This window comes from Leucoraja erinacea, chromosome 10 (genome assembly GCF_028641065.1).
Source record: "Leucoraja erinacea ecotype New England chromosome 10, Leri_hhj_1, whole genome shotgun sequence".
In the NCBI taxonomy this organism is placed as follows: Eukaryota; Metazoa; Chordata; class Chondrichthyes; order Rajiformes; family Rajidae; genus Leucoraja; species Leucoraja erinaceus.
In genome coordinates this window covers 18,535,375-18,548,132 of record NC_073386.1, presented here as the reverse complement: position 1 = coordinate 18,548,132, position 12,758 = coordinate 18,535,375, and the positions used below count along the sequence as shown (strand labels likewise).

Genomic DNA, 12,758 nt, shown 5'->3' with positions numbered 1-12,758 from the left:
CTAGAATTCTTTGTACTTGAGCTAAATTTCTCTAGGGTAGCAGCAAGCACGCTAGACCCAGCACACATTCACGGAGACAGGAAAGCAAGGAATGCCATTTATAATGTGACAATTAGGTCAGGGATGGGAGGTAGAATTTGGGTCCTGGTGGTTATGTTGGACCTCATGGGGACTTTGCTGAATCAGGAACAGGCCAGTCGGGCTTTAGAGGAAAGAACGGGCATATCAAGGTTTCAGGAATCTAGGGCGACTGGGTCTTGGGGTAAAAAGGGTCAAAGGTTCCCGGGTGATCATCAGGTTGAGGCCCCGACCAAGTGAGGTTTTAGGAAGTGAGATTGGGTGTAAAGGTGTTGGGGTCACGGGTAAAGGACCCCCAGTGGACAGGAAGTAAATGGTGAAATTCACCATGGTCCACTTGCTGGCTGTTGCTGCACAAAGAAAATATGGCTGTCTCTTGGAGTGGACGCAGTTTCCCAGCACAAAGATAAAATGTTACTTCTCATTAAAAGTGTATGTTTGACTCGTGCTGGAAAGAGACCTGTTAAATCTCTGGAGTCATGTGTAAAACAAACAGGAAATCAGCAATATCGTGTTTCATGCCAGTTGAGGTGAAGTGATCAGAGCTACAAGATTACTCTTCCAGGCCATGATATTTATGGTAATACAAAGACTATCTTGTATTAGGACTTGCAAGACAATCTTGCACTAAACGTCATTCCCTTATCATGTGTCTGTACACTGTGAATGGCGCAATTGTAATCATGTATCGTCCCTTACGCTGACAGGCTAGCACGCAACAAAAGCTTTTCACTGTACCCCGGTATATGTGACAATAAACTAAGCTAAATTAAAGACAAAATAGTTGAAAATTGCTTACTTTGGACTCCGTCTTGAGAAGGAGTGGAGCATACTTGTCCCGTGCAAAATCCGCCAGGTTCCACTTGACAAAGGGCATCTGAACACATTCCCTGCAGGCATTTGCCTCGTCCACCTGAGCTAGTAAGTCCCGGGTGGAGCTGGTGGGGTCCATTCCCTGAGAGCCAAGGTGCTCTGCTGGAGGCACAATGACGGGAGGAGTCGAGGAGATCTGAGATGTTGGCGAAATGATGGTGACAATGTGCTGTCCGGTGGGATCGCACTGGGTAAAGGCCTGCACGGTGGTGGTGATCAGGGTGCTGTGGCTAAATGTTGGCCCTCCATTCAGAGAAGGGTGAAAGTTGTGGCTATCATTCGCATCTGCAAACTCCTGTGGCTGGACCTGTATTACCCTCGTTGAGCAGAGGCTGAAAAAAAAACAAACATACATTGTCATGTAATCTATCCGTCATTTATATCATTATACATTGTCGTGCAACACTGAATAATAACAAAGCATGCCTGGGACTGATTATGAACAAGTAATTTTATTGAGGAATTCATTGATCATCAAAAACCATAAAAACTAAATGGTTTCTAACTATTCCCTGAATTAATTCCTGAAGTCAAATTATGGCCTTGAAATCACTCCCACGTATTCCTTTCATGGCTGGAAGCAGCTTTGTCCCATGTTTATCCCTTTTTGGGAAGGTAACAGATGTTGTGGTGGGTGCCAGTATCTAAAATGTTTCATGTGGTTGACCCGATGATGGTGCTCAGATCATGACGTTATTCATTATTACAATAAAGGAGTATTCACATGTGCCATCCCTGGCCTAAAATGCAGGAGCACAATGCACCTCAAGCAATTCAACAATCAGGAGTTGAGAGAGCTTCCCACTTCGAATGGCTTTCCCTTCTCCGCTTCTTTAATGACTTTATTCAATGTCAAGTTGTAACTGGAGGCGAGTCTGGGCAACCTTTGTATCAGGGAACACATGAAAGTGTATTGGCAGAAATCTATACATTGAAGCATTAAGGTCAATGGATAGAGGTCATTTGGAATGGTGCAAACCAAGTAGTTGAAATGCACTTGGCTCACTTTTGACTCTGGACTTTGACCAGTTTTTCGGCCGCCTGGTCTTGACAAGTAATGGCACAAATTTTTTTAATTTCTCCTTATTTTCCATGATTCTATAAGAGCAAGCCTCACCTGGAAAAGCAGCAGAAAATGTCCAGTCTTTTGTCTTCCCGTCGATGAAGGTCCAAGCTTAAGATGGCAGGAAAAATGAGGAGCACCATGGCAAAATTAAAAACCACGACTATTGCAGCCTGTGAAGGGCAAGGAATGAAGATATTAATTATTAATCTGCATTCTAATATCAAAGCCTTGATTTTGAAATTTTCTGAATAACGAGTTTGAAAAGTCACAAAGATTAGTGGGATGAGGGAATGGCATTAATTAATGATAGTCAACAGCCCACCATGAATACTCCATTCTCTACCGTAATACTTGGAGCAGAGGTACCTCCGCACAATATCTGTCGTAATCTCTAGATTTTTAACTTCCCGAATACGTACTCTTTGTGTCAAATGCGTTTATTGCTGACTGTTTTTCTGCATTTTTTGTTCTGTCTATTAACTCCTGTGCTGCTTTGTCAGGCTGCCTATCAACTTAGCGTGTCTCTTTAAGATTCGAACGAAACATAATTGAAACCTATAGCTTCACTGGAGGCCCCAGGCCTCAGGCAAAGTATTCAGAGAACAGCAGTTTCTGATTTCTACCCAAGATATTTCTAGCTTTAAGTGAGTTGTACTACAACCCACTTCCAGACCTCACCAAAGCCCTGTATTTAGCCAAAGAAAATATTAAATCACTGAAGGATTTGATGCAAGAACCACCCTACCTCCCCCCTCCCCCCGATACTCCAAAATATAGACCCCCCTTACTCCCCTCCTCCACATAAACATTAAAGTGAAGGGGGGTTTTCAGGTCAAAGCAGTCTGATGTAAGTGAACAAGGAGGGGGTGGGGTTGCCCAAGGCAGACATTATAATATATTATTATCTCCTGGACCACCCAGAAGGCTCAGGCAGATCACATTGCTGGAGTTGACATGCGGATGATATATCCCATCATTTATGCCAACTAGGTTGGCTGTGCAAAAGGAGGGCCCTGTGTTCATCCCCGTCAGATTCTTGTTGCTTAATGCTCTTTCTATTGTTTTCAATCAGTGACTCCAGGCCTTGCCAAGTACAGTAGGCCAATGGGACTCCTTTCAGCAGATCAGCATGCGAGGAAATACAATGCTTTCAGGAAGGCACAGGAGAGGAAAACAATCACTACTCAATGGAAAGCAAATGGATGTATAATGATATTTTCCTTATCCACGACTCCCTAATAAATTAACCAGTTTATCAATGAATTGGGCAATGCCCTTCATTTATCGATCCCAGCTGCTTTATGTCTGTAATCCTACTTTCCATGCAGTTCCACAAAGAGTCCACAAAGAAAAATAAATTAATATTAATTCAGTTTTAGTGACCATTACAGAAAGGTACGTTTGCGGTAGAAAAATGTATTTGGTAAATGTTAGATGATAATCAAAATATGATTTTCCAGCTCTCTAAAACTGCTATTTTTTTGTCATTTTAATTGCAGAAAGTTCTCATCGGTTCATCACATTTCAGAAGCCAAACCACCTCTCCCATACACCTAATAACAAGCCACATTGTTGTGCAGCAGACAGTTAAGCTGCTCTGTGGCAGACACCTGCAGGTAAGCAACAGGGGTGGTGCAGGTAAATTCAAAGAAGCATGTAACACCTGGAGCAAAGGAATTTACAGCCCCTAATCCACCCTCATCCCATCTGCCTAGTCCCCCCCCCCCCCCCCCCCCCACCACCTTCCAACTTAAGCACATAAAACATTTCGCAGATTTTCTTTGAAAATGTACACACTGAGCACCTGATGCGTACCCAGGCTGCTTCATATGATTCACTTACCTGCAAGGAAAAGGCACGAAGAGCAGGGATGGGAATTAATGCAGCCATCGAGAAAGCAATCATGTTATTAATGGATGTGAGCGCGACGCTGGTCCCAGTTCGTCTCAAGCACTCGCCTGTTCTGTCCTTTAGCATGAAACAAAACAGTGAAGAGCTATGGGCATGCTTCAAATAACAAAGATCAATTGCACTTGTGGGCAAAATTGAGCAAACGGAGGGATTATTGCATATCTGCACAAAAATGTAGATTTATTTTTAAATAATTGTTCCCAAGCTGAACCAAATCACAACAATTACTGCTGAAAGCTTATCTACCTGAAATGTTAATTTTGCTTCTCTCTCCATCTTTGCTGTCTGCTGCAACTTCTATTTAACTTCTATTCAACTTTCAGACATCAGTCTGAAGAAAGGTCTCGACCCAAAACGCCACCCCGTCCTTCTCTCCAGAGATGCTGCCTGTCCCGCTGAGTTACTCCAGCACTTCGTGTCTAAGTTCTATTTGCACTGGATTTTTTTATTTCCCAAGAAATAAATCTCTGTTCCTTTTATGTTACCTTTAAGACCAGTGTGTCACCTTATTTCACTGTGATTGAACTTTCAAAGGGAATAAACAGTAAACTATAATTCATGTGGTATAAACGCACCAATTTAAGATTGCCAGGAAAGGCATGCATCTCTTAAGAGTAGACTTTAGACTTTCAGCGTGGAAACAAGCCTTTCGGCCCACCTAGTCTGCGCCGACCAGCGATCACCCTGTATAGTAGCACTATCATACACACTAGGGACGATTTACACTTTACAGAAGCAAATTAACCTACAAACCTGTGCATCTTTGGAGTGTGGGAGGAAACCGAAGCAGTAAAAAAAAAACCCACGCTGTCACAGGGAGAATGTACAAACTCCGTTTAAAAGGAGTTCTTAACGAGAAGCAAACAGATAATATCATGGTTTCCTAACTTATCAACTAATTCAAACTTGTTGACAAAGAAACATGCTCTATCAGTATTGTGTAAAGTTTCATTGACAATGCTTTTCTGATTATTCCGGTACCTGTATAACAATTATACAGAGTAAATACTGTATTCAAGTTTTACATAGAGATTGGTCTTTACCTTGAAAGGAATGTTCTTATTTTGACCTGTCTCTGTGAATGCATGAGCCAGGAGAAACATATCGTCAACACCAATACCCAAGGCCAGAAATGGTAGTACCTAGATTCAGGAGATGTAAAAAAATGATTAATATTTGAAATTTGCCTTTACAATGTATTCTACACAAATTTCACTTCTCATTCATAAGACATAGGTGCAGAATGAGGCTATTCAGCCCATCGAGTCTGCTCCGCCATTCGATCATGACCGATGTATCTTTTCCTTTCAACCCCATTCTCCTGCCTTCTCCCTGTAACCTTTGATGCCCTTTTTCATCGCTTTAAAAATACCCAATCACTTGGGCTTCACCGCCTCTGTGGCAATGAGTTCCACCAATTCACCATTCTGTGGATAAAGAAAATTCTCCTTTCTAAAAGTACGTCCTTTCAGTCTGAGGCTGTGCCCTCTGGTCCTAGACTCTCCCACTACTGGAAAACATCCTCTCCACATCCACTCTAACCAGGCCATTCTATAGGTAGGCCGAGACAAAAGCAGTTGATTTTTCTCCAGTTCATTCTGCTGAGGAAGGGTAGACTTCTGAGAAACAGGAACTTGAGAGAAGAATTCTGTACCTGGGTAGTTGCAGCGTTGAAGGAAATGCCCAGAAGGGAACACAGTCCCAGTCCTGACGCTACTGACAATGCCACCAACAGGACACCGGCTAGACCCACAGCCCCTTGGGACTTTGAGCAGTCCCACCTCAGCATGGTCACACATGCATATGCCAACTAGTGGAGATCAGAGAGAAAAAAATACATATCAACATACAATGCATAAACAGCAATTGAAAATACTAAAAAATATTCAACTGATACAACGTAAGAATCAGCTCCAAAGGCGACTACACTTCAAAAGCATTTTATTGGCCATGATGCCCATGGGGCCGACGGAATGTGTGAGGAACTGGCGGTGCTGGTTTACACCAAAGATAGACATTTTGTGTCTATCTACGATCTACGATCTACGAACCATGCACATTGCGATGTCTTGTAATAATGAAAGGTGGTTTCCTTTCTACCTTTCAGTATCTATAGAGTTTAAATTCACTGGTGCCATAATGTTTCAATCTGAAACTAGGGAGATTCATTGGTAACGTTCCTCCATCTATCATTCACCACTTTCATCATTGCTAGAAGATAATATCTGGGTGTTATCATTACCCAGTTCATGAAAGGGTCTTCATCTTTAGATCAGCGGGTAGAGAATATTTAAGGACTTGAACAAATATGCTATGCAAGGAATTTAATGCAGTACTGAGGAAATGTTGCGCTATTGACAACTTGGATGAGAAGTGAAACTGAGACCCTGTCCACTCACACCCAAGGCCAACAAGCATCACTCATTGAAGATTAACTGATTATTTACATTTTTTGTGGTACCTTATCATCTGGAGTCTGACTGCCACATGAGCATACACAACATCTGGTAGGCAAACTTTGAAGTCTTTTAGTTTAGTTTAGAGATACAGCGTGGAATTAACCTACATCTGTGAAGTGTTGAAGGAAACCCAAAGCCAATTAACCTACATCTTTGGAGTGTGGGGGGAAACCTGAGCACCCAGAGAAAGCCCACACAGTCACAGGGTGAGGGTACAAATTCAGTACAGACTACACCCGTTGTCAGGATCGAACCCGGGTCTCTGGTGCTGTAAGGCAGCAACACTACCACTGCGCCATCGTGCCGCCTCTAAAGTCATTTACTCTGAAGGCATTTGGGTAGTTTTGAGCGCTTGAAAGATGGTTGGTTAATGCAACTTATTTCTTGCTTTTAAATGATGTCTATAATCCTGAACAAAATAGACACACAATAAAGAGGCCAATTTCCCATTTGTCACCCCTATAGATAAGAAGTGGATTAGTACATAGAGGCTACTTGGATCAGTGTGCACAGACATAATATAATCGATCAATTTAAGGTCAGATATTCTGGTCAGAAAAGACCACAGTGCATTATTACATAATATTTTAATGGCACTTTATTAATTGATCTAAAATGCTAAATATGTGCATAAAGTTTCCTCTAGCTTAAGGGCCTGGAGATGTAAAAATGATGCACAACACTGCTCTCAGGCAGAAGAATGCAAGTATACCACGACACATCTACAAAGCCAGATTTCATTACAATTATAGAAAAAAGCTGAGCTGGAAAGGATGCACAGTTACAAAATGATAATATATTGTTAAAACTTGGGAAAAAGACCATTTGGTGCAAGGTTTTAAACATGCAACAAATTTGACCGGTTCAGATGTTATAAGCATTTCTTCAGAACTTCTCTCTGCCTTGCAACTCGTTTAACATATTTACAGCATCCTCGATATAAACTTAATTGCTGCCATCAGTATGAGAAGAATTTAGACAAAGGTTGCGGAACTGACAGATAAACTGGTGCGGAACTTGGTGCTTAGTTCCCATAGTCCACTGTGATCTAAGGGGACATGACATGGGGTCGCCAAGATCGGGGGGGGGGGGGGGGGGGGGGGCGGCGTGGGGGTGGTTGGGGGTTGGGGAATGAAGAAGGAACTGGTGGATGGGCGCAGTAGATAGGACTGTTCGGTACTTTTGTAGATTTATCTGCGCCAAGACCTAGGTATCTATTATCACCCTAGGAACAGGTGACAATAAAGTATCATTCATTCTTCTTCTTTGAATGGTATTGGAACTGGCTGCCATGTTTCAACTGCCCATTCTTGCTCCTATGTTTGTATTTCTTTCATTAAGGCAATGCATTGTGAGGCAACACAAAATGGTGTTAACTTCAATCAAGAGATCCAGAGGTCAAGACATGCTCACCATTAGCAAATAGCCTCCAGCGACACGGATGGCACTGACATCAGAAAAAGACTTCATGATATCATTGAGGGTGGTGGTGGAAAAGGCGTGGATATTTTGTGTGGAGTTCTGAGGCAGGGTCTCGTGAGCCACCTACAACAAGAGGTTAAAACAGAAAGCTAAAAACATCAGTATTACAGGCTCTTTGGAAATGTACATTCAAACGAATGCAACATAAGTTTTAAGGTCTTCATTTGATGGTGCTGCAAATCCCTCTAAAATTCAAAGCGGTGATTACAAAGGCAGGGCTTCCCTGGTTAAAAGCATGTCACTCATCTGCATTAAAGGCCAGGAGACAAGAGACTAATATATGTGTGTAATATATATGTGTACATATATGTTGAAGTCAGTTTTGCCCATGAAAGAGAATTGTCAATATTTTTGACACTTGAAATCTTCTAAATGCATTTGTTTGCAAACCATAGATAATTGCATATTTATATTTCAAAACATATTATTTGTATAATGCTTTAAAAAAAATAGAATCAGATACTGGATCATATTGAGGACAATTGTTCACATTTTCTTCCGTTGAATAGCCTCAGTTAGGTCTGGCATGAAGGTTCCCAAGATAGACACAAAATGCTTGTGTAACTCCGCGAAGGTAGACAAAAATGCTGGTGAAACTTAGTGGGCGAGGCAGCATCTATGGAGCGAAGGAATGGGTCACTTTTTGAGTTGGGACCCTTCGTCAGACTGAAGAAGGGTTGCGACCCAAATCGTCACCTATTCTTTTTCTCCAGAGATGCTGCCTGTCCCGCTGAGTTACTCCAACATTTTGTGTCTATACTCGGCATAAATCAGCATTTGCAGTTCCTTCCTACACATGCCGAACAAATGAACTGACTAATTAGTTATAAAACTCTGTAGGTGTTTTCAATTTGTGCCCAAGACCCTTCACAGTTTAAGTCAATTTGAATCCTGCATAGTTAAATAAAAACATCAGAGAATTCTACAGTTCCCTGTATCTCTCTCTGGTTCTGTGTCTTATCAAAATAGTATGTGTAAACTTGTGGTCCATCTTAAAGCTTTCTAATTTAACCAAATGCAAAATCGACAATCCGTCTTGTTGATTTTTCTTTTACTTAAGGGTGCTCCTTTTAAAGGCGTAAAAAACACATTAGTTTTAATTCTTGACAGCTTAGAGTAATGGCCGCAGATGCCAAAGATCATTGTGGTCAAAGGTCGGGTGAGATCACATGGCCTCTGGAGCAAAGCAAAGTTGCCGTCATTCACCACCTAAGCTGTAACAGCCAAAGGGACTGCGACCTTGGGAATCGGTGAAACATCTTCCACATTTGTTATTCACCCCAGCACAAACCCAATTCCCTTTCCAGGCATGCAGTTCATAGGCCTCGGGTCTTCTCGCAATCAGCATCTGGGTGTCAGTTATCACCAAGCAGCTTGTTCCCATAACTCTCCATCTGTCAGAAGCCCAGAACCTGACTCCTCGTGCAATGCTGCAAGCTGCAGACGGATGGAAATCAACCTGATGAGTAGTTCCAGCATTTACAGAAACAATTCTCCCCTCACACTGGAAGGAATCCAATTGAAAATAAAGAGAAAAGTGTGTTTGTTTTCTTTATTATTAAAAAAACCCCTTAAAAGTATTTTCCCATAGAAATTAATCCCCGAAGTTCACTAGGAGGTATTTAATAAACTGAATCGAGTTGCTCACACAGTCATGTATACTCAGTGGAAACACCTTAGTGTGCTGAGCATAAAACAACTAATGTATCAGGTCAACCAACCCCTGGTGATCGGACGTGTCTCTGATATAAATTGAGATGGCTTCCAGTATGTCTCATTTTATGCTGTTAAAAGCCCACACATTAGGAATAACCTCAAAAAATCCATATTTTCCAAAGGACCTGTTTGTTCAATGTAGCTTAAGCCTCTGCCTGGCAACCACCCAACTACCAGTTATAATCTCTTTCATTCTCTCTTATTTTTTTGGAGAATTTCCACTTAAACCACAGACTTGGAGCTGAATATGGATCTAGCAGCCCTGTGATACATTGCCGAGGTGATCGGTGCATGTGATGGGCAATACCCTACAGCCCACCAATTCACAGCGTTTTTTTTGGTCTTCCTATCACTCCTCTCTATTTGACCACATTCGTTATAATTCAACCATTACTTCATATGTCACCTCAACAATAGGAACGGTTTGGGGGATAAGGGTCAAGCGCAGGCAAGTGGGACTAGCTCAGTTAGGCAACTTGGTTGGCATAGACAAGTTGGGCCGAAGGGCAGGTTTCCATGCTGCTTAGCTCTATGACTCTAATATCCATATCTGTAATATTCAACTCATTCTTTTATCCTGATATCTTTAAAAGTCGACTACCATTTTTTTGTATATCTGCAATATTTCTGTTATCGATTTAACCACCCTGAAACAATTAAATACAGATTGGTGATAAAAGTTTTCTATAATTTAGTCTGGAGGGTCAAGATATCATAATTGACCACAAACTACTTTGGAATATTTCACGGATATCATGTAAAACATAAGATTACAGCCAAAACTGTGTGTTGATCAATTAGGTTCATTATTATATCGACTGGTTGGATCAGTATCCAAGATGATCCACATTAAGACACCCCATCCTCGAGGTGTAATATTAATCTGTGATCCAGTGTGCTCTTCACTACATTATCGTTACTGGCACTTTTGAAAAGCTTATCAAATATCAGCTCAGAAACTCCACTAATGAGAGGTTCAGCATTTGCTATTCAAAACATTCAATTGCACGTTTTATTTCTGTTTCTTCCATTGCTTGACATAAAACTCACATTCTGAATGAAGCAGGGTTTTAAAGTGCCAGCAAATGATGTCTAGTGTTCAAAGGGTCAATGCTTAGCATCTTCTGCAGTGAACAATTTGGAGGCAGTTAAGGGCCATAGCCAGGCCATTACCCATATAATTACCCATTCATATGCTGGGTGGTGTAGATTAATGATCAATCAGTTACACTGAGCCAACTGTCAGCAAACCAAGAGGCAAGGAACTGCAGATGTTGGTTAATACACAAAAGAACAAAAAGTGCTGGAGTAATTCAGCAGGTCATGCAGCATTTCTGATGAACATGGATAGGTGACGTTTCGATTCAAGACATTTCTTCAGTCACTTACGCCTCTGTTTTAGGTAATGAATTGAACACAAGTGCTGGAGAAGCTCAGTGAGTCAGGTAGCATATCTGGAGGACATGGATAGGCAACTGCAATATGAAGAAGGGTCCCGACCCAAAACGACACCTAACCATATTCTCCAGAGATGCTGCCTGACCTGATGAGTTACTCCAGCACTTTGTGTGCAGAAGCTACAGTTCTGTGCTTTATCGCTGAAAATCAGTTCACCTGTTGAGCTATATCATCTTTCTCACCAAGCAGATTAGCTCCTTAACAGCAGAATCAATTCATATTCCATTTCCCTCCCCACTAAGAAGCATCAACTCCATTTACTGTCCATTCAAAACAAAAGGGGCAGGAATGATCGCATTTGTCAGTACCTCAACAAACTTCCGTTGCCAGCTCTCCAAAATGGCCGTTGCCTTCTCCAGGTTCCAATTGATATCATGGATTTCATAATCATCCTTGAAGTGTTCATAAAGTTGCTTAGGGCTCATCAGCAGATACATTGTCTGAAGAGCTTCAGCACTTGAGTGAAGAAGAAAAGACACATTTAACCAGTTTATATTGGAAGCACATGAATTTTCATAGTCCCTTTTCATCGAAGGCTACAAGGTCTTTTCCCACAATTGAGTATTTCTATGCTGCATTTTTGGATCTAACGAGGAGGGAAGGTGTAAGATAGCCTGAATTATCAGGGAATGTTTAAAATGAACCGTTCATCAGTAGAGTCTACAATCAACTCTATCAATGATGTGGTGAGGAGGATGGATATTGCGGGGAGAGTAAACACTGCCTGTTTCCAACTGTTTTACAAGCCCCACAATTTAGTTTACTTTAGAGATACAGAGCGGAAACAGGCCCTTCAGCCCACTGAGTCCACGCCGACCAGCGACCCCCGCACCCTTACACTATCCTACACACACTAGGGACAATTTACAATTATACCAAGCCAATTAACCTACAAACCTGTACGTCTTTGTACTGTGGGAGGAAACCGGAGATCCTAGAGAAAACCCACGCAGGTCACGGGGAGAATGTACAAACTCCGTACAGACAAGCACCCGCACTCAGGATTGAACCCGGGTCTCTGGCGCTGTAAGGTAGCAACTCTACCCCTGCGCCCCTGTGCTGTCCTTGACTAGGTGGTTAGTGATGTTTCAGGGCTGGCACATGAATAGTGACCACTGGGAGGTGCTAATGGAGGATATCTGTGTCCCGAGCTACACTCCAGCAAGGAGGTGAGAGTTACGGAAAGAAAATTAGCAAGGAAAGAAATGAAAGAAAGGAGGATCCCATCGACTGATTGGTGTGCGAGTGGAAAAATATTTAGGATCGCTTGCATTGCCGCTCTTAAAAGAGTTAAAGAAGTTAAAGAACACCCTCTTCTCTCAGCAAAAATCCTGCCTTATATCAGTTTGTTCACGCAGAGGTCCACATGTTAATCAGCCAGAATCTCATGTTCTCTCAGCATGAAACTTTAGACCTGGGTCCGGTGACCTATCAGCCCCTTCGGCACTATGTTTTGTCAGGCCGGTTAAGGCTCCTCCCAACACCTTTAACAACGCCATAATTTTATGGCACTTTCATCACGGAGATTTCACAAGAGTGGAGTCGCAGGTGCAAATTCAGTGTGTGCGTTCCAGCTACTGGCCAGCCTGCTGGTTGGCACCCTGACAGCCAGAGCTCAAAGAGCAAAACTAGGATATCATAAATCATATCACAAAGTAATGTTTCCAAGTCTTTCATGGTCTGTTTAAAGGGATTGCACCACATCCATAGAGATC

At 42.1% G+C, this 12,758-nt stretch overlaps 1 protein-coding gene across 1 annotated transcript in view; it reads right to left on the bottom strand.

The window, feature by feature from the left end:
- The window catches only part of ptch2 (patched 2), a 114,769-nt gene that overhangs the window by 40,707 nt on the left and 61,304 nt on the right, over positions 1-12,758 (bottom strand). The window contains exons 8-14 of the mRNA XM_055641628.1: positions 11,352-11,499; positions 7,801-7,932; positions 5,583-5,738; positions 4,972-5,070; positions 3,860-3,985; positions 2,069-2,187; positions 878-1,283 (exon numbers count right to left, since the gene is read on the bottom strand). Coding sequence (XP_055497603.1) covers positions 878-1,283; positions 2,069-2,187; positions 3,860-3,985; positions 4,972-5,070; positions 5,583-5,738; positions 7,801-7,932; positions 11,352-11,499 — 1,186 coding nt within the window. The remainder of the gene's footprint in view (positions 1-877; positions 1,284-2,068; positions 2,188-3,859; positions 3,986-4,971; positions 5,071-5,582; positions 5,739-7,800; positions 7,933-11,351; positions 11,500-12,758) is intronic.